This window comes from Dromiciops gliroides, chromosome 3, assembly GCF_019393635.1.
Source record: "Dromiciops gliroides isolate mDroGli1 chromosome 3, mDroGli1.pri, whole genome shotgun sequence".
NCBI classification, from domain to species: Eukaryota; Metazoa; Chordata; class Mammalia; order Microbiotheria; family Microbiotheriidae; genus Dromiciops; species Dromiciops gliroides.
The window spans coordinates 265781994-265800597 of NC_057863.1; the positions used below are offsets into that span (position 1 = coordinate 265781994).

General features: G+C 36.7%; 1 protein-coding gene across 2 annotated transcripts in view; it reads right to left on the minus strand.

Moving 5' to 3' along the window:
• The window catches only part of ERG (ETS transcription factor ERG), a 292844-nt gene that overhangs the window by 41515 nt on the left and 232725 nt on the right, over positions 1-18604 (minus strand). For both annotated transcript variants that reach the window (XM_043993060.1, XM_043993059.1), the window contains exon 3: positions 6719-6870. In XM_043993060.1, the coding sequence (XP_043848995.1) occupies positions 6719-6870 (152 nt within the window). The remainder of the gene's footprint in view (positions 1-6718; positions 6871-18604) is intronic.

Consider the following 18604-nt stretch of genomic DNA (forward strand, 5'->3'; position numbering starts at 1 on the left):
CCCTCCATCCTATTTGCTTCCCATGATATTTATTATATTTTCTATTATATTTTCCCCTATCCCTCCTCACAAATGTTTTGCTTCTGACTGTCCCCTCCCCCACACTGCTCTCCCTTCTTTCACCCCTCCCTCCTTATCCCCTTCCCCTCCTACTTCCTGCAGGGTTAGATTACTCCATTCAGGTCAGTGTGTATGCTATTCTCTCCTTGAGCCAACTCTGATGATATTAAGGTCTTTGAGCTAATTCTTATGAGTATAAGATTCATTTACTTCCCTACTCCTCCCCCATCTCTCCCCCCACTCCATAAACCCTTTCCTGCTTATTTTCTGAGATTTCACCCATTATACCTCTCCCATTTACCTTCCCCCAATGCATTCCTCTCCCCCTCAATTTTACACTAAAGATGCCATCATGGGAAAGCTACATGACACAGATACAAGCACCCACCCTGGACCCAGGAGGACCTGAGTTCAAATCTGGCTTCAGACACAAGACACTCATCAACCCCGACCATCCCCCCACCCCCCAAAAAAGATAAAAAATAAATATTGTACAGATATCATCCCTCCGTAATCAATTCCCACCTGTCTAAATTTATTCCTATCATCTGCCCTAATACTCAGAAGGCTCTTAAGATTTAGACATATCATCTTCCCATGTAGGAATGTAAACAGTTTAACATTTTAACATCTCTCATGACTTCTTTTTCCTGTTTACCGTTTTATGCTTCTCAAAGGTCTTGTATTTAAAAGTCAAATTTTCTATTCAGTTCAGGTCTTTTTATCCCAAATACCTGAAAGTCCTCTTTTTTCATTGAAGTCCCATTTTTCCCCTGAAAGATTATACTCAGTTTTTCTGGGTAGGTGACTTTTGGTTGTAATCCCAATTCCTTTGCCCTCTGGAATATCATATTCTGTGCCCTCCAATCCTTTAATGTAGAGCAAGATAGATCTTGTGCTGTCCTGACTGGGGCTCCACAGTATTTGAATTGTTTCTTTCTGGCTGCTTGCAATATTTTCTCCTTGACCTGGGAGCTCTGGAATTTGGCTATAATATTCCTAGAAGTGTTCATTTTAGTATCTCTTTCAGGAGGTAATTGGTGGATTCTTTCAATTTCTATTTTACCTTCTGCTTCTAGAATATCAGGGAAATTTTCCCTGACAATTTCTTGGAAGATGATGTCTAAGCTCTTTCCTTGATCATGGTTTTTAGGTAGTCCAATAATTTTCAAATTATCTCTCCTGGATCTATTTTCTAGGTCAGCAGTTTTTCCAAGAAGATATTTCACATTGCCCTCTATTTTGTTATTTATTTGCGTTTGCTTTATTGTGCCTTAGTTTCTCATAAAGTCTCTAGCTTCCATTTGTTCAATCCTAATTCTTAGGCTATTATTTTCTTCAGAGAGCTTTTATATCTCCCTTTCCATTTAGATTTTCAAGCTTTTGACTTTCCTGCATAACTCTCATTTCTCTTTCCATTTTTTCCTCTTAACTATCTTACTTTATCTTCAAAGTCTTTTTTGAGCACCTCTATAGCCTGAGACCAATTCACATTTTTCTTGGAAGCTTTGGATGTAGGAGCCCTGATGTTGCTGTACTCTTCTGAGGGTGCACCTTGATCTTCCTTGTCACTAAAGAAACTTTCTATGGTTTGCAACTTTCTCTGCTTGCTCATCTTGCCAGTATTTTACTTGACTTTTAACTCCTTCATACACTGGGGCCCTGCTTCCAAGCTACACTGTCCCAAGCTTCAGAGGATCTCAGGTGTTTTGATCCCTAGATAACTGCAGGCCAACTTGCTAATTAACCAGGAAGGAAAATTTTTGAGCTGCGGTTGTTAGTTCCACCAAGCCTATGCCCCTCCCTGTCTGGGCCTCCACTGTTCAAGATTTCTTCCTGGTTCCCCACTGGGGTAGGACTACTGAATTCCTCCTTAGGTCCCACAGACACCACTGTATTTCTCCACCACCCCCCCACCCTGACACCCCCAGCCAGCCATTCAGCCCTTTCACCTGACTATAAGCTTAGTTCCAGAAGATGCTGGCGCTGCTGCTGATTTGGAGGCTTGGGGTAAGTTTTTCTTGCACAGCTTGCCTGTGGCTGGATCTGTGTCAGTGTGATCATGGGGTTGGACTCCACTTCCAGCCCACACAGGGGCTCCCTCCTGGCAAGCATCTAAATTGCCTTTGGTTGGAAAATAATCTCAGCCCATCTTTTTGTGGGCTCCCTCCTGGCAAGCTTCTAACTTGCTAAAATTCTAGCTAAACGATCTAAAATCTAATGAATGGTCACCAATAAATTATAAGCTGTAGCAAGAGTTAGACTTTTAAGCATTCATTAAGGAGAATAAGAATTTGATAAAGAGAGAGAGAGAAAGGCCTAGATTCATCTATCTATTAAAGGGAGAGCATATTTCTAGCTCCCTTCTCTACCAGAGTCCTCAGGAAAAAGAGAGTGAGTCAGAGCACCAGCCTGCCCCTTCTTCCTCCCACAAGACAACATCACTTCCTGACGCCAAAGAAAATTTGTATGGTCCTGCCCTCAGAGGCCCTCTCCTCATGTTGGAGCTTTCCTACAGTAAGTCTCCAGCAGGTGGTGTCATTCTAATCATTACATGCTACTCTAGGGGTTGACTTATGGCTGTATTTGGAGCTTTTTGGAGTAATTGTGTCAGGAGCTCTGAGCACTTAACACTTTTCCTCAGCCATCTTTGGAAGGCACTCACTTCTAGGGATTTTTAATGTAATTCTTATGACATCATGCATCCCAAAAGATGCATTTAATATTTCTGCATTTGTTTGTGGGGATTTTATGCCCTAGAACATGGTCAATTTTTCTGAAGGGGCCATATTTGGCTGAGAAAAAAGTATACTCCTATTCCCATTCATTTTCTCCCAGAGGTCTCTAACTTTTCTAAAATTCCATTCATTTCCTGTATTTATTTATTATTTATTTATGGTTAGATTTATCTGGACAGCTAGGTGGTACAGTGGATATGAAAGTCAAGATCCCCTACTAATATAGGTGGGGTTTTTTTGTTTTTTGTTTTTTGTTTTTTAGGCAACAGGGATTAAGTGACTTGCCCACGGTCACACAGCTAGTAAATGTCAAGTGTCTGAGGCCGGATTTGAACTCAGGTACTCCTGAGTCCAGGGCCAGTGCTTTAACCACTGCGCCATCTAGCTGCCCCCACTAATATAGTTTTACTGTCTATTTCTTCCTCTAACTCTAACTTTTTCTTTCACAATTTGTATTCCATTACATTCATATAGCACAACTTGGTCAGCCATTCCTAAATTGATGGGCATCCCCCCATTTGCATTTCTTTACCACCACAAAGAGAGCTGCTATAACTATTTTTGTACATGTGGGTCCTTTTCCCCTTTTTATGATCTTTTTAGAATACAGACCTAGTAGTGGTATTCGTAGGTCAAAGGGTATGTACAACCCCACAGCCTTTTTGGCATAGATCCAAATTGGTCTCCAGAATGGTTGGATCAATTCACCACTTCACCAACAAAGTGCATATATGGTTAATATTGATTTTACTTAATTGTCTATAATACCTTTTAATATCATGTAGTTTCCCTGATTTCTCTCTTAATTAGGTCTAATTTTGCTTTTGCCTTGTCTGAGACCATGATTGTTACTCCTGATTTGTTTGTTAATTCAGCTGAAGCAAAATAGATTCTGTTGCAGCCCTTATTTCAACTGCTTATGCCTTTTTATTTCAAGTGTTATTCTTGTAAACAACATCTTGCTGCATTCTAACACATTCTTCTGTCTGCTTCCATTTTATGGGTAAGATCATAGCATTCACATTCACAATTATGAATACTATATACATTTCCATCCATCTTATTTTCTTTTCTTTATCCCTGCTCTCTCTTGTTCTTCCTCAAAAGTCTATTTTGCTTCTGACCATTGTCTTCCTTTAGTCACCTTTATATTTATCACCCCCCTTCTCTTATCTCCTTTCCCTCCTGTTTATCTGTTGAATAACATGCATTTCTATACCCAATTTGTGTGTGAATATTCCTCCTTTTTTTAACCAATTCAGATGAGAGTGAGGTTTAAGCATTACCTGACCTCCCACTGTTTTCCCCTCCATTGAAGAAACTCTATTTTGTATGCTTCTTGTATGTGAGATAATTTTCTTCATTCTTTCTTTCCTTTCCCTCTTCTCCAAGTGCATCCCTCTTTCTTACCCACCCATTGTTTGAGATCATCCCAAGATCCCAAGTGTTTTTCTCTGCTCTGGAACTGTGACTGGGAAGTGAGTATGGGAAAATTCTGAAAGTATGATTGCTAACCCTGCTTTTCTTAGTTTGCTTGAGACATGGATGTTTCTCCAGATTCTCATTTTAATTCTACATGAATCTTTATGTTTCAAGCATATTTGGGCGGGGGGGAGGTGGACATATTATAATACTCTTTGATTTTTGGGGTGAATTCATTCATTCATGTTCTTATTATAGTTTTTAATTATTTATTTCATATTATTTTATCCTCTTGTACTTTTCCCTCTGTTTATTTGTATAGCTCATATTACAAAGAAAGTGATGAAAGAAGAGTTCACTTAATATTTGCAATGTACAGGAATAGAGCTCTACTTAAGCATCATCCCTCGATCCCGAAACTAAGTCTGGAGATGTGAGTAAACAGAAGGAAATGCCAAACACAATAAAGACTAAGACAGGCCTACTAAGGAGTAAAACCAGAAAAAGATATAACCTCAAATTTCAATTAGAATCTCACAGAAAAGAATTTTCTGGCCACAAGAAATAGAAGAAATTAAATAAGAGGTACAAAATGAAATAGCAAGAAAGTAAAAATGGCAATTAATGACAGTGAATTAATACTTTAGCTTAAAATTGAACCACCTGAAAATTATAATGGGCTAAACAAAATATAACCACTTCATGAAACCACAAAAATATTAAAACAAAATAAAACTGACCTGGAAAATAGTCAAGAGGACATAAGGCCTGAAAATCATGATAGAAAAGCATGGAATCAAAAATGAAAAGTGCCCAAATATCTTACAGCCAGGGGGCATGGTGAAAATAGAAAGAATCCCTCAGCCCTCCTCTAAAAGAAACACGAGAAACAAAATCCAGTGCTTTCAAGTGAAAGAAAAAATATTGCCATCACCCAAAAAGCAAGTACTAAGGAGTCACAGTAAAGATCACTCAATACATAACAGTGCTACTATAAAGGAGAAGAGAAAGCTTGGAATATGATCATTCAGTGGACATTCAGTGGACAAAAGACTAAAACTTTTAGTCAAGAAAAACCTATCCAGCAAAATTGAGTATAATTTTATTCCGCAGGAGGGAAGTACACTTTTAAGAAATTTCAAGGAATCTTGATGAAAAGACTACAATTAAGTAGATCCTTTCAAATGAAAATGAAGGAGATGTGAAATAGCAGTACTTTTTGTTTTAGCAAAGAACTGGAAAGTAAAGTGGTAACCATTGATTTGGAAATAGTGTTTTTGGAAAGTATTTGAAAATTACTTGGCCATCAGAAAAAATTAAAATGATGGATGCATTTGGGAAGAGTTATGTGGACCAATGCAAAGTGAAGCAAGTACAACCAGGACCACAATTTATACAGTTTATACAAAGAGTATAATATTTAAAATAAATACAACTTTTATTACTCTTATCAATTCAATAGCCAATTGGAACTTCAGATCATTACTGATAAAAAATATATACAATCTCTTCACAGAAAAATGACACTAGAGGCACTGAGTAAAGTATATATTTTCATATGGGACCAATATGTGGCTTATTTTGTTTGACTATTTTCATTTGTTTCAAAGTAGGGAGGTTGGAAAGGGAGGCTTGGGAGGATGGGGGAAGTAGAGATGTAATATCTTTCTTCCAAAAAAGTATCAATGAAACATTTTCAGAAACACACAAAAGATGATGGAAGAAATTTTAGAGAGAGTAAAAGAAATAGGGCAGTTTTGGAACCAACACATGGAATATCTTAAATATTTTTTAAAACCTGCATGTTACAGGGGTTCATAGTTTCTTATAAAATCCTTTCTGTTTTCCTTTCTATATGGGAATGTTCGTATTTGTCTATATTTGTCAAAATCTGACAAACAACATTTTTAAAAAATTAATATTTCTAGAGACTGAAGTCAGCAAACAAGTGTTTTTAAAAGTGTTTATCCAGGGACTATACTTGGTGCTGGGGATACAAAAAACTGGGGGTGAGGGCAGCAGAAAGCAGTGCCTGCCCTTAAGGAGAAAACATGCTATTGGGAAAAATGCATGTAAATAAATAGGCTTATAGAAGATGCATACAGAATAGATGAAGGGGCTGGGAAAGGACTCTGATTTGAGCTGCACCTTGAAGAATTCATCCATTGATGAATAATTCGGTTCAACCTTTATAACTATTACTGGTGTTAGTACTATTTTTGTATTACAATTTTCTCACAAAAATGATGATAGCTCACATTTTACTATGTCTTAAAGTTTGCAAAGCCTTTTTCAGAACAAACCATTGGGCTAAGTTGTCAAAGTATTCTTATGCCTATTTTACATGAGGAAATGAAGAGAGAATAAGAGCCTTTCACATGTCTCAAAACTAATAAATAGAATAGCAGTGATTCAGATTGACAAAACCCTAAGTTCAATGGTCTCTAGAGTATATCACATTATCACAAATCCCAAAGTGAAACATATAAACTTCTGACCTGCAGGTACAATAACCCTTCTTTCATTTGTTGTCATGTTTGTTGATAGAATATGTTTCTCCTCCAAAAAGCTGCCATAATTCATTCCAACATTATCTTGGCTGTTGACCATCTTCCCACCCTTTGTAACATTGCAGTCATCAGGAGAGTTCCTAGAAAAATAAAGGTATTTTCTTCAATTAATATGATATTCAAAAAGGATCCCCTAAAATCACTTAGAAGAATGATATGAAAGATATGGGAGAGTAATAAAGGGGAGGCAGAAAAAATGTAAAGAGAAAGGAACTGTGAATTAGAATCTAGAAGAATAACTTTAGTAATAGGAACAATGTTAACTTAATTCTTATATCAGTTGCAAAGTGTCTTGGTTTCTACATCTTCATATAACTCCATTTTGAAACTATGCTTTCTAAGCTTCAACTGGAGCAAATCATAAATTTCGGGCAGAATGAGGAGTGATCGAATTATTTGTTCTCATAATGGAATAAAATAAATGTCAAAATATACATATGCTAAGAAACAGTAAAAAGAGTTCAATATAAAAGACTTTTATTTATTTTAGAACTACTGTACTATACTCTTTTGAGATGTGAACTGAAACATTCATCTTGTTTTATGGCAATAGGACCAGAAAATATCCCAGGAAGTAGCTAAGTTGGCAAAAACTCAACCTCTTCTAGAGGTTGATCTGCAACAAGTTCTAGCAACATTTTAAAGAAACTCCTGAAAGCAACCTTCACATTGCAATTACCCAAATCCAAACATTTAAAAGCCTCAATATGCTACCTAGCCTATGAAAGCAAATTATGGGGCTTTTTGTTTAGAATAATTGCCAGTAACACTGGCCTTCTTGTTGTTCCTTGTATACAATATTCTACCTCTGGTCTCCATGCCTTTTTTTTGTTTTAAGTTCCAAATCCTGTCCCTCGGGGGCAGCTAGGTGGCACAGAGGATAAAGCATCAGCCCTGGATTCAGGAGGACCTGAGTTCAAATCCAGCCTCAGACACTTAACACTTAGGTGCTGTGTGACCCTGGGCAAGTCACTTAACCCTCATTGCCTTGCAAAAGGAGAAAAAATATATATATATATATGTGCATATATACACACATACATATATATAATCAAATCTTGACCCTCCTTCCCTCCTTCCCCTGGTCCCTCCCTGAGGAAACCTAAATGTAAAAAAAAAAATGAAAGTGAAAAATAGAATGCTTCAGTCTGTGTTCAATCAATATCAGTTCTTTCTTTGGAGGTGGATGGTATGATTCCTCATTAGTCCTTTGGGATTGTCTTGAATCATTGGATTGCTGAGAATACCTAAGCCATTCACAATTCTTCATCAAACAATATTGCTGTCACTGTGCACAACAGTCTCCTGGTTTTGCTCACTTCACTATACATCAGTTTATACAAGTCTTTCCAGGCCTTTCTGAAATCATCCTGTTTGTCATTTCTTACAGCACAATTATATTCCATCACCCACATACCGCAGCTTGTTCAGCCATTTGCCAATTGATGGGCATTCCCTTGATTTCCAATTCTTAGCCACCACAAAAAGAGCTGCTATAAATATTTTTGTACAAATAGCTCTTTTTCTCTTTGGGGGGATGTCTGGGATATAAATCAAGTGGTTCTCCATGCCCTTTCACTAGCTGTCTTCTATGCTTTGAATCCCCTTCCTCCTCATCTCCACTTTCAGATTTTTCTGGCTTCTTTCAAGTCTAAGATAAATTCCGCCATCCACCAAAAAAGCCTTCCTCAATTACTTTCAAAACTAGTGCTTAACCTTTGAGGTTATCTCCAATTTTTCCAGTATATAATGTGTCTGCAAACACAGAATTTTGCATGTTTTCTCCCTGGAATCATGTTGAACTCCCTGAGAGCCAAGATGCTTTTTGCCTTTTTTTTCTATCTCCAGTTTGTTGTTAAGCTAAAACTTTGCTTTTTGATAAGCATAAGGAACCCCTTTTTGAATAAGCAAAAATTTTTTTAGGAAATTATTTTTATGTAGCACCAAAGTTGGGAAAAGGGAAGTTAATTAGGGTACCCTTTTCAAAATTAGTCAATAAAATTATTTCAGGTTAATTAGAAGGAAAGACTGATGTTCATTTAGTAATATCATTTAAGGTTCGGTTTACATTTCCTGAGTAAAATGGAGCTCACCTTTGTGTCTGCATCCTAGTGTTTGCCTGCATATTTGCTTAAAGAGGTGGCCTTTCTTAGGCTATCTGAATATCTCAAAGTTGTAGGCACAGCTAGCTTTTTTAAACTCACCAATATCTGAGCACTACATATAGATAGTAGTGCAGTGATTTCAAAAATAAACACACACACCCTAAAACATATTTGAAAACTTTATCATTTCAGTGCAAGTTAATTCATCTTGATTCTGGATAAATGAACTTTGCTATTAATTCAAGAAATTATCTTCATTTTCTTCTCCTGCAGCCTTTGTTCTGGGGTTGCTAGTGATAATATCTTTGGCAAATATTTTGGTAAGTGAAACTTTTTCTCTGCATAGAAGACATTTTGTCTGCTGTTACATCACTCTGTAATATAATTCCAGTAAACAGGTGACCACAAGGTGTGGCTGTTGCATGCCTGTGCTCCTATAAACACAGATTCCACCCTGAATTGGGAAATATTTTTATTTTGCTCATCTCTTCTTTTTTCATAGGCTGAGGCATATTTCTATTCCTTCAATGTTTGCTACCTCTAGAAGAAGTCATAGATCTGTATCCCAACTGAAAGCATCAGATGCAACAAGGATACTATCCTTTGCAACTTGTAACTTTAATTAACATTTTCTCCCAGAAAAGCAGCATTCATAGACATAAGTGATTCTTATCATTCTTATTTGAAGAGCAGCTAGGCAGTGCAATGGATAAAGCAGCAGGACTGAAGTCAGGAAGACTTATCTTCATGAGTTCAAACCTGACTTCAGACAGTATTTAGGTGAACCTGGGTAAGTCACTTAACCCTATTGGCCTCACCTCATCCCTAAAATGAGTTGGAGAAGGAAATAGCAAACTATTCCAGCATCTTTGCCAAGAAAACTCCAAGTGGGGTCATGAAGAGTCAGAGACAACTGAAATGACTCAATAACAATAAATCAGTCTTTTGGGCAAGGCAAAAGAAGTCATCAACACAGCAAATGGGAATCTGGTGAAGGTAGGTGGTTCTTTGATTTAAGGAATCATACAGATGTAACAGTGCTGTTTTCTGCAATTCACTCAGTTTGATCATATGTGAATCCACTCCTGCACCATTAATCTCTTCTCATGCATGTGTCTGGTATTTCTAACTTCCACCTATATCTTGTAATCTAGATGCACTAAGACTTTTTACAGTAGATAGGGGTCCGATGATGGAAAAAAATAAGCACAAACTTTTGTCTCAGATATGATACTTTGGATGATGTTCATATTCTTCACCAAGATTTTGGCATCCTAAAATCTGGTGAGGGAATCTTATGTGGTAAGGGTATCTTTTGATGGCAAATTAATCCCATTACTTTATTCCAATCATTTGTACCACCAAGTAGGCCGTTCAAGATGTCTCTACATGTGTTTGATAGGCTACCCTGGTAATATTCCTCCTTTTTCCTGTTGTGGGATAACCCTAAAGGCTGCTTACAAACTGATATTTGTAGCCTGGCCCATGGAGTGGTGAGCATTCTGCCTATTGTGCAGGGCCTAAAAACATGCCTTATTTAAAGGATAGAATTTTTTTTCAAGCCAGTTTATTCATTAATGGCTGGTTTAAGGGTGGTCACAATCTCACACATTACTCTAAAGACTAATGAATGATACACAAAGAGCCTAGAAATAAAATACAGAAGAATGATTCCTAGATAGAATGCCTTAGAGAATCCAACATTTAAGCTTTCATAATAAAAAAGCCATCATTATTCTGATCATTATTAATCATTATTTAAAAGTTGAAATATATATATAGTCTTCATGTCAGTGCCCTTGTATCTGCTAATGTGCTCTATGAATACAGAATGCTTTATGAAGTTACCAAGTAGCAGGGGAAAACTTCTTGAGAAGAAACTTATATTATGCACAATCTTCTATGCCATGTCATAGCTCTTTTAGGCAATCTGAACCATGTCATCTGTTTTCAGATGATAAGGATTAGCCATTCATTTAGTTAAAAATATATCTATAACAAAAGGTATCTCAACTCTGAAAGTTTTGCATTAAGAAAATGAATATCTTTTTAAATGATAAATTTCTAATAGCCTCATATTTGTCAGTGGTTCCAAAGTAAAATTATGTAGTTTTCCATGAATTGCTGATAAAGATATTCTTTTTTATGAGTAAGAAAGCTGAGCCTCAGATAGGAGGTTTGCTTTTTTTTGTGTGTGAGGCAATTGGAGTTAAGTGACTTGCCCAGGGTCACACAGCCAGTAAGTGTTAAGTGTCTGCGGTGTTAAGTGTCTGCGGTCAGATTTGAACTCAGGTCCTCCTGACTCCAGGGCTGGTGCTGTATCCACTGCGCCATCCAGCTGCTCCCTAGAGGTTTTCTTAATAGTCAAACTTCATTTTTGCTGATAAGCGTTGAGCAAGACATCATATAATTTGTAAAAGATATTCCGGTGAATTTAAGATGGTAACTAAGGATAGGAAATTGGTCTCAAAATCAGGAACACTTGCATTCAAGTCTTGTCTTGGATATATACTGTCTGTGTAACCCTGGGTAAATCATTTAACGTCTCAGGGACTGAGGCAACTCTCTAAGACTATAAGTTACAGAGAAGGTTCTGACCTATGTTGGTGGAGGGAGTTTCCTCTTCTGGAGTTCTCTAAATCAGTGAAATCACAGGTCCAGCCCCTATTCCTAAAGCTGTTGAAGGTTCCAATTCTAGACTCTACTCACTTTTCTAATTATGAATTTCAATTGATTATGAACAAAGTATAATGGTTCTGATTTGCCTACTTAACAGGGGAGACAAGTATGCAGATTTGGTGGTTTGGAAGAATTACTTCATTATCTCTTCTACCCCTAATCCATGATCCTATGAATCCTACCTCTGCTAATTTATAGCTTTGCCATACTAAAAAGGAGCATGGGGAAGAATGGCCCAAAAAGATATGGAATAACAGGACCAACCTCATAGCAATTCTGTCATACTGCATTCTGTGATTTTCCTGCATTCCACTAAGGCAACAATTCAAGGACTTTGGCTACTGTTGTGGATGAATCAGTTTCTAAGACCACTGGATCATAGTTATAGGTACAAGATGGTGAAGGAATAAAGAAAATCTTCTTAACTTTATGTGATGAGAAGACTGTATTTTAACAATTTATATATTGTTCTAAGGTTTGCAAAGGGGGTTATATACATTATTTCATTTGACACTCAAAATAACCCTGTGAGTTAAGTGTTATTATTATCATCCTCATATTACAGGTGAAGAAATCAAGGCCAAAAGAGACAATTATTTACCCAGCTAGTCAGTGTCTGAGGTGGGATTTGAACTCAGGTCATCCTGACTTCAAGTCCAATATTCTATCCATTGAGTGTATGTCATTGCTAGTATTAGTATCCCCAATGAGTTCAAGGGAGAATTAAGTATAAATATAAAATAAAATAATTCTAAATTATCTAAGGGGCAGAAAATTACTAATTTTAAATAGTCTTAATGAAAACTAAGTGTAAATGAATCAGGAATATAAAATAATTTCTCTTAAAATGCTTTGGAGGGGCAGCTAGTGGCACAGTGGATAAAGCACTGGCCTTGGATTCAGGAGGACCTGAGTTCAAATCCATCCTCAGACACTTGATACTTACTAGCTGTGTGACCCTGGGCAAGTCACTTAACCCTCATTGCCCAGCAAAAAAAATGCTTTGGAATTTTTAAATTAATGGGGAAAAGGCACTTAAGGAAAAAATGAATTGATGATTTTGTTCAAGTCCTAGTATGAAGGAAAACACATTTTGCCAAACCTTAGACTTTTTAAAACAGAGTTATGATATTTTAAGGCTAAAAGATACTTCATCCCCATGTACTCAACAATTATGTGCCTAAACATACTCTCTTTATAATAATTCCTTCCTATTAACATGAATTTTAATACATAAATAAAACATAACAAACAAACCCTTGTTCTGACTCTTTTGCCATATGAAACTAATATACTATTATTCTCATTCCCTTCACAGTCAATATGCTTGAAAAAATTATCTATACCTATTATCTTTGCTTCATCAACATTCACATTCTCCTCAACACTTTACCATCTGAGTTTTGTTCTCACCATTTTACTGAAACTGTTCTTTCAAAGTTCACAATTGACCTCATTGTTGAATCCAATAGCCCCTATCATCTTTTATATATATTTTGCAGGGCAATGAGGGTTAAGTGATTTGCCAAGGGTCAAACAGCTAGTAAATGTCAAGTGTCTTTGGCCAGATTTGAACTCAGGTCCTCCTGAATCCAGGACTGGTGCTTTATCCACTGTGCCACCTAGCTGCCCTCCAGCCCCTATCATCTTTAACCTTTTTAAAATTAAAAGTATTTTATTATTTTCCAGTTACATGTAAGGATGGTTTTCAACATTTGTTTTCATAGGAATTTTAGTTCTACATTTTTCTCCCACACTCCCTTCCCTCCCTCCTCCTCAAGAAGGAAAGCAATCTGATATGTTATAGATGTACAATCACATTAAACATATTTCTGCATTAGTCATATTGTGAGAGAATCAGAGCACAAGGGAAGAACATCAAAAAAGAAGGGAAAAAACAGCCCCAAAGTAGAAACAGTATGGTTCAATCTACATTCAGAATCCAAAGTTCTTTTTTGTGGATGTGAAGAACATTTTATATCATGAGTTCTTCGAAATTGTTTTGGATCATTGCAAGCTGAGAAGAGCCAAGTCTATTACAGTTGTTCATCACACAATGTTGCTGTTGCTATGTACAATGTTCTCCTGTTTCTGCTCCTCTCAGTCAGCATCAGTTCGTGTAAGTCCTTCCAAGTTTCTCTGAACTCCTCCTGCTCATTGTTTCTTATAGCACAATAGTATTCCATTACATTCATATACCACAACTTGTTTAGCCATTCCCCAATTGATGGGCAACCCCTCAATTTCCAATTCTTTGCCACCACAAAGAGAGTTGCTATAAATATTTTTGCACATGTAGGTCCTTTTCCCTTTTTTATGATCTCTTTGGGAAAAAGACCTAGCAGTGGTACCACTGGGTCAAAGAGTATGAACAGTCCCATTGCCCTTTGGGCATAGTTCCAAATTGCTCTCCAGAATGGTTGGATTAGTTCACAGCTCCACCAACAATGCATTAGTGTTCCAATTTTTCCACAGCTTCTCCAATATTTATTATTATTATTATTTTCCTTTTTTGTCATATTAGCTAATCTGATAGGTGTGAGATGGTACCTCAGAGTTGTTTTAATTTGCATTTTTCTAATCAATAGTGATTTAGAGCATTTTTTCATATGGCAATAGATAGCTTTGGTTTATTCATCAGAAAACTGCCTGTTCATATCCTTTGACCATTTCTCAACTGGGGAATGACTTATATTCTTATTCATTTGATTTAGTTCCCTGTATATTTTAGAAATGAGGCCTTTATAATATTTAACCTATTTTAAATGTATTTTTGACATTCTCCCTTGCTTCTAGACATTCTCTTTCCAAACATAACATTTTCTCAGTTCTCCTCTATCTTTAACTGTTTTTCTGTCTTTTTTTCTCATTTCTTGTCCTATTTCCAGCTCCTTAAGTCAGGAGGATTCCAAGTGTTTCTGCATTTGTCCCTATTTCATCATTTTACTACATCCTCTCCCAGTTCTATTTCAAACATTCCCACAGCTTTGGCTATTGCTTCTATGTAGATGATTTATTAATCTCAGTCTCCAGACTTAACCTCTTTCTTGACCTCTGAACCCATATCTCTAATAACCTAAATTTTTTCTACCTATCTGTCACACCTTCACCTTAAAATCAACATGTTCAAACCAAAGCTTATTCTATTTAACAAAAATAACTCAATCTCCTTAACAATTCTATTACTAAAATTTTCATTCAATTAGTAACCAAAATTTGAAATGCTGATATCTTATTTGACTTTTTCTCCCTCACCTCTCATATCCAAACAATTACCAAATCCTTTTTGAACTGTGTACTATTTCTTTGCCCATGTAGATACACATGAGTCTGTCAAGATGTGTCTCAGAGGGAGGTGAGATTAGATATCTGGAAAGTCTCCTTCCCCAAAGACTGATTCCTGAGAGAAATGGAAGCAGACTATAGAGGCAGATGCTGGCCATTCTGCTCTTTTCAGAGAGGGGGGGATACCAGACTAGAATTATATCTATCTGATCCCTTAAATATTTGAATAATCTGTCCCTACCAGTGAGTAGACTCTCATACAATTGGCCCATTAAACCAAGGATTATATTTCTCATATCTCTCCCTCTGTCAGTAGCCACCTTAGAATAGCTTCTCTCCAATAGTATGGACTTTTATAGCAGCATTTTAACAAGTCCCTTTTAAACTTGCTTACTCTTTCTTGACTTTATTCTTCACACCACTGACAATCTTTTGGGGGGGGGGGCGGGGCAATGAGGGTTAAGTGACTTGCCCAGGGTTACACAACTGTTAAGTGTCAAGTGTCTGAATCCGGATTTGAACTCAGGTCCTCCTGAATCCAGTTCTGGTGCTTTATCCACTGCTCCACATAGCTTCCCCCTTTTGTTTTTGTTTTCTTTTTTTTTCCACACCATTGACAATCCAATCTTTTTTATGCATAGTCCCAGTCATGTCACGTTAGGAGTTCCCTAAACAAATTCTTTTGCCTGACATTCAAAATTTTCAATATTTTACCACCATACAACCTTTTCAATTTCATTTCAGACTACATAATAATATTTCAGTATTTCATCCTCAGACAAAATACTTGCTGTCCCTCAAAAATCCAAGATATTTACTTTTGTGTCTGCTCAATCTGTCCCTTAAACATGGAAGATTCTTCCTTCTTTTCTTAAATTATTCTATTCTGGGGGCGGCTAGGTGGCGCAGTGGATAGAGCACCGGCCCTGGAGTCAGGAGTACCTAGGTTCAAATCCAGCCTCAGACACTTAACACTTACTAGCTGTGTGACCCTGGGCAAGTCACTTAACCCCAATTGCCTCACTAAAAAAAAAAAAATTATTCTATTCCTACTTACTCATTAATCCAAATCAAATTCCACATCCTCCAGTTGGTTTTATTGTTTTTAATTTTTAAATATTTTCTATTATTCTAAATTTGACAAACCCCAAAACAATGAACAATTTTCCACATTCAAAAAAAGAATGGGAAAATGAGTATAAGTGAAACTACAAATTTCTAACATGTACAATTTGTATTTTATGCATATAATAAATTTAGTATATCAATTTCAAAATTACCCCCCATTGATTTGTTTCCCTCTAAACTTCCTTCTGTTCTGTGTACTTAAAAGTACTTAAATAGCACACCTTCATTTCTTTTTTTGTTATCACTAACAGTAGGCTCCATCTTTTCTCCATCTCCCTTTCTAAAAGGAAATATCCCAGAGAAGCTAGGTGGCACAGTGGATAAAGCACCGGCCTTGGATTCAGGAGTACCTGAGTTCAAATCCGGCTTCAGACACTTGACACTTATTAGCTGCGTGACCCTGGGCAAGTCACTTAACCCCCATTGCCCCACAAAAAAAAAAGTAAATATTCCTTGTGAAAATAAAAAAACAAAAGAAGCCACATATTGATGATGTCTGAAAATGTATATCTCATTCTGTATCTCTTGTTTATCACCTCCTTGTCAGCAATTGGATAGTTTGCTTCCTTATTAGTCATTTTGAAGTATGGATAATCAATGAATATCTCTGAAATCACTTAAAGTTTTGTTTTTTTTGTTTTGTTTTGTTTTTGGTGAGGCAATTGGGGTTAAGTGACTTGCCCAGGGTCACACAGTTAGTAATTGTCAAGTGTCTGAGACTGGATTTGAACTCAGGTCCTCCTGAATCCAGGGCCAGTGCTCTATCCACTGCGCCACCTAGCTGCCCCTAAAGTTATTTTTCATTATGTTGTTTAGTCATTTTAGTTGTGTCTGACTCTTTATGACCCCATTTGGGGTTTTCTTGGCGAAGATACTGGAGTAGTTTTCCTTTTCCAGCTCATTTTAGAGATAAAGAAACTGAGGCAAACAGGATTAAGTGACTTTCCTAGGCTCACACAACTAGTAAGTCTCTCAGGCCAGGTTAGAACTCAGAAAGATGAGTCCAGGCCCAGCACTCTATCCACTGTTCCACCAGGCTGTGGATTGAGTGGTAGGAGGTATCTAAAGGTGAGTCTTTCTTCTTCTTCTTCTTCTTTTTTTTTTTTTTGCAGGCAATAGGGGGTTAAGTGACTTGCCCAGGGTCACACCGCTAGTAAGTGTCAAGTGTCTGAGGTCGGATTTGAACTCAGGTACTCCTGAATCCAGGGCCGGTGCTTTAACCACTGCGCCATCTAGCTGCCCCCCCCCCGAGTCTTTCTAACTCTTTGTAGAGTCATGTATCTCTAAATTTTGATGAAATATTTGCCCATTATCTCCTTCCTTGATCTTTTAAAAATAGGAATAAATGTATGTTTTGTCAAGAACCTTTTTTATTAGTATAATTATTTTATTTTTGTTGTGTTTGTTGTTAATATGGTCTATTATGTTTATAGTTTGCCTATTATCGACCAGCATGAAGTCAACCTGATAATGATACGCAATCTTTCTAAATATTTTGCTCTATCTTTTAAAACATTTTGTATATTTGTGTATGGATATTTATTAGGAGATTGTCATGATTTTCTTTCTCTATTTTGTCTTTTCACTCTTTAGTTATCAAGACCTTGTTTAGGTATCATAAAAGGAAATTTGTAAGATACTTTGCCTCTTTTTGCAAACAGTTTTTGTAATTTTAAAATTATTATTTGAATGTTTGATAGAATTTGATAAAAATGTAAATCCTAAACTTACTCCAGAGTTTTATTTCTGTGGTAATAGACTTTTAGCCTTTTCAATTCTTTTTTCTGAAATTGGGTTATTTGAATTCTTTGTTTCTTGGTATGCCTACGTGAATATTCTTTATGTTTGTAAATATTCATCCATTTAATTTAATGTCATATGTTTTGTTGTACTACAATAGGGCAAGATACTTTTAAATTTTTTCCTTTATTTCAGCTATATTTAGCAGAAATTTTTCACTTTTATTTTTATTTTGGCAATTTGGTTGCCTTATCTCTTTTTTGGCAGGTGGGGACAGGGCAATGAGGGTTAAGTGACTTGCCCAGGGTCACACGGCTAATAAGTGTTAAGTGTCTGAGACCAGATTTGAACTCAGGTCCTCCTGAATCCAGGGCTGGTGCTCTATCCACTGCGCCACTTAGCTTCCCCAAGTTGCCTTATCTCTTTAATAAAATATAGTAGATGATGATTTTTCTTTTTTAATTATCTTTTTTTGTTTTCAGTTTTGTTAAGCTCTTCTATTTTTAGAATTTTTATTCTGGTGTTCCATTGGATTTTATTTATTGTTCGCCTCAGGTTTTTTTGTTTTTGTTTTTGTATACTATACCTATTTTACTGATCCTTTCTTTTGTTAATGAATTTGATTAGAGACATAAATTATCTTGTGAGCTCTTGAACTCATGACATGATCACTCCAAAAAACATCCGAATAATGCCATAGGACAATAATGCCACAGAAGAATGAGCCAAAATCACCTTCTAACCAAGAACGGCTTGGAAGGTTGGAAAGAGGGAGCTGCTGTGCTGAGACAGGAGTCGAGTCCAACCCCAATGTCACCCTGATAGAGATCCAGTCCCAGGAAGATCTTACCAGAGAAGGAGACCCCCAGAGCCTCTA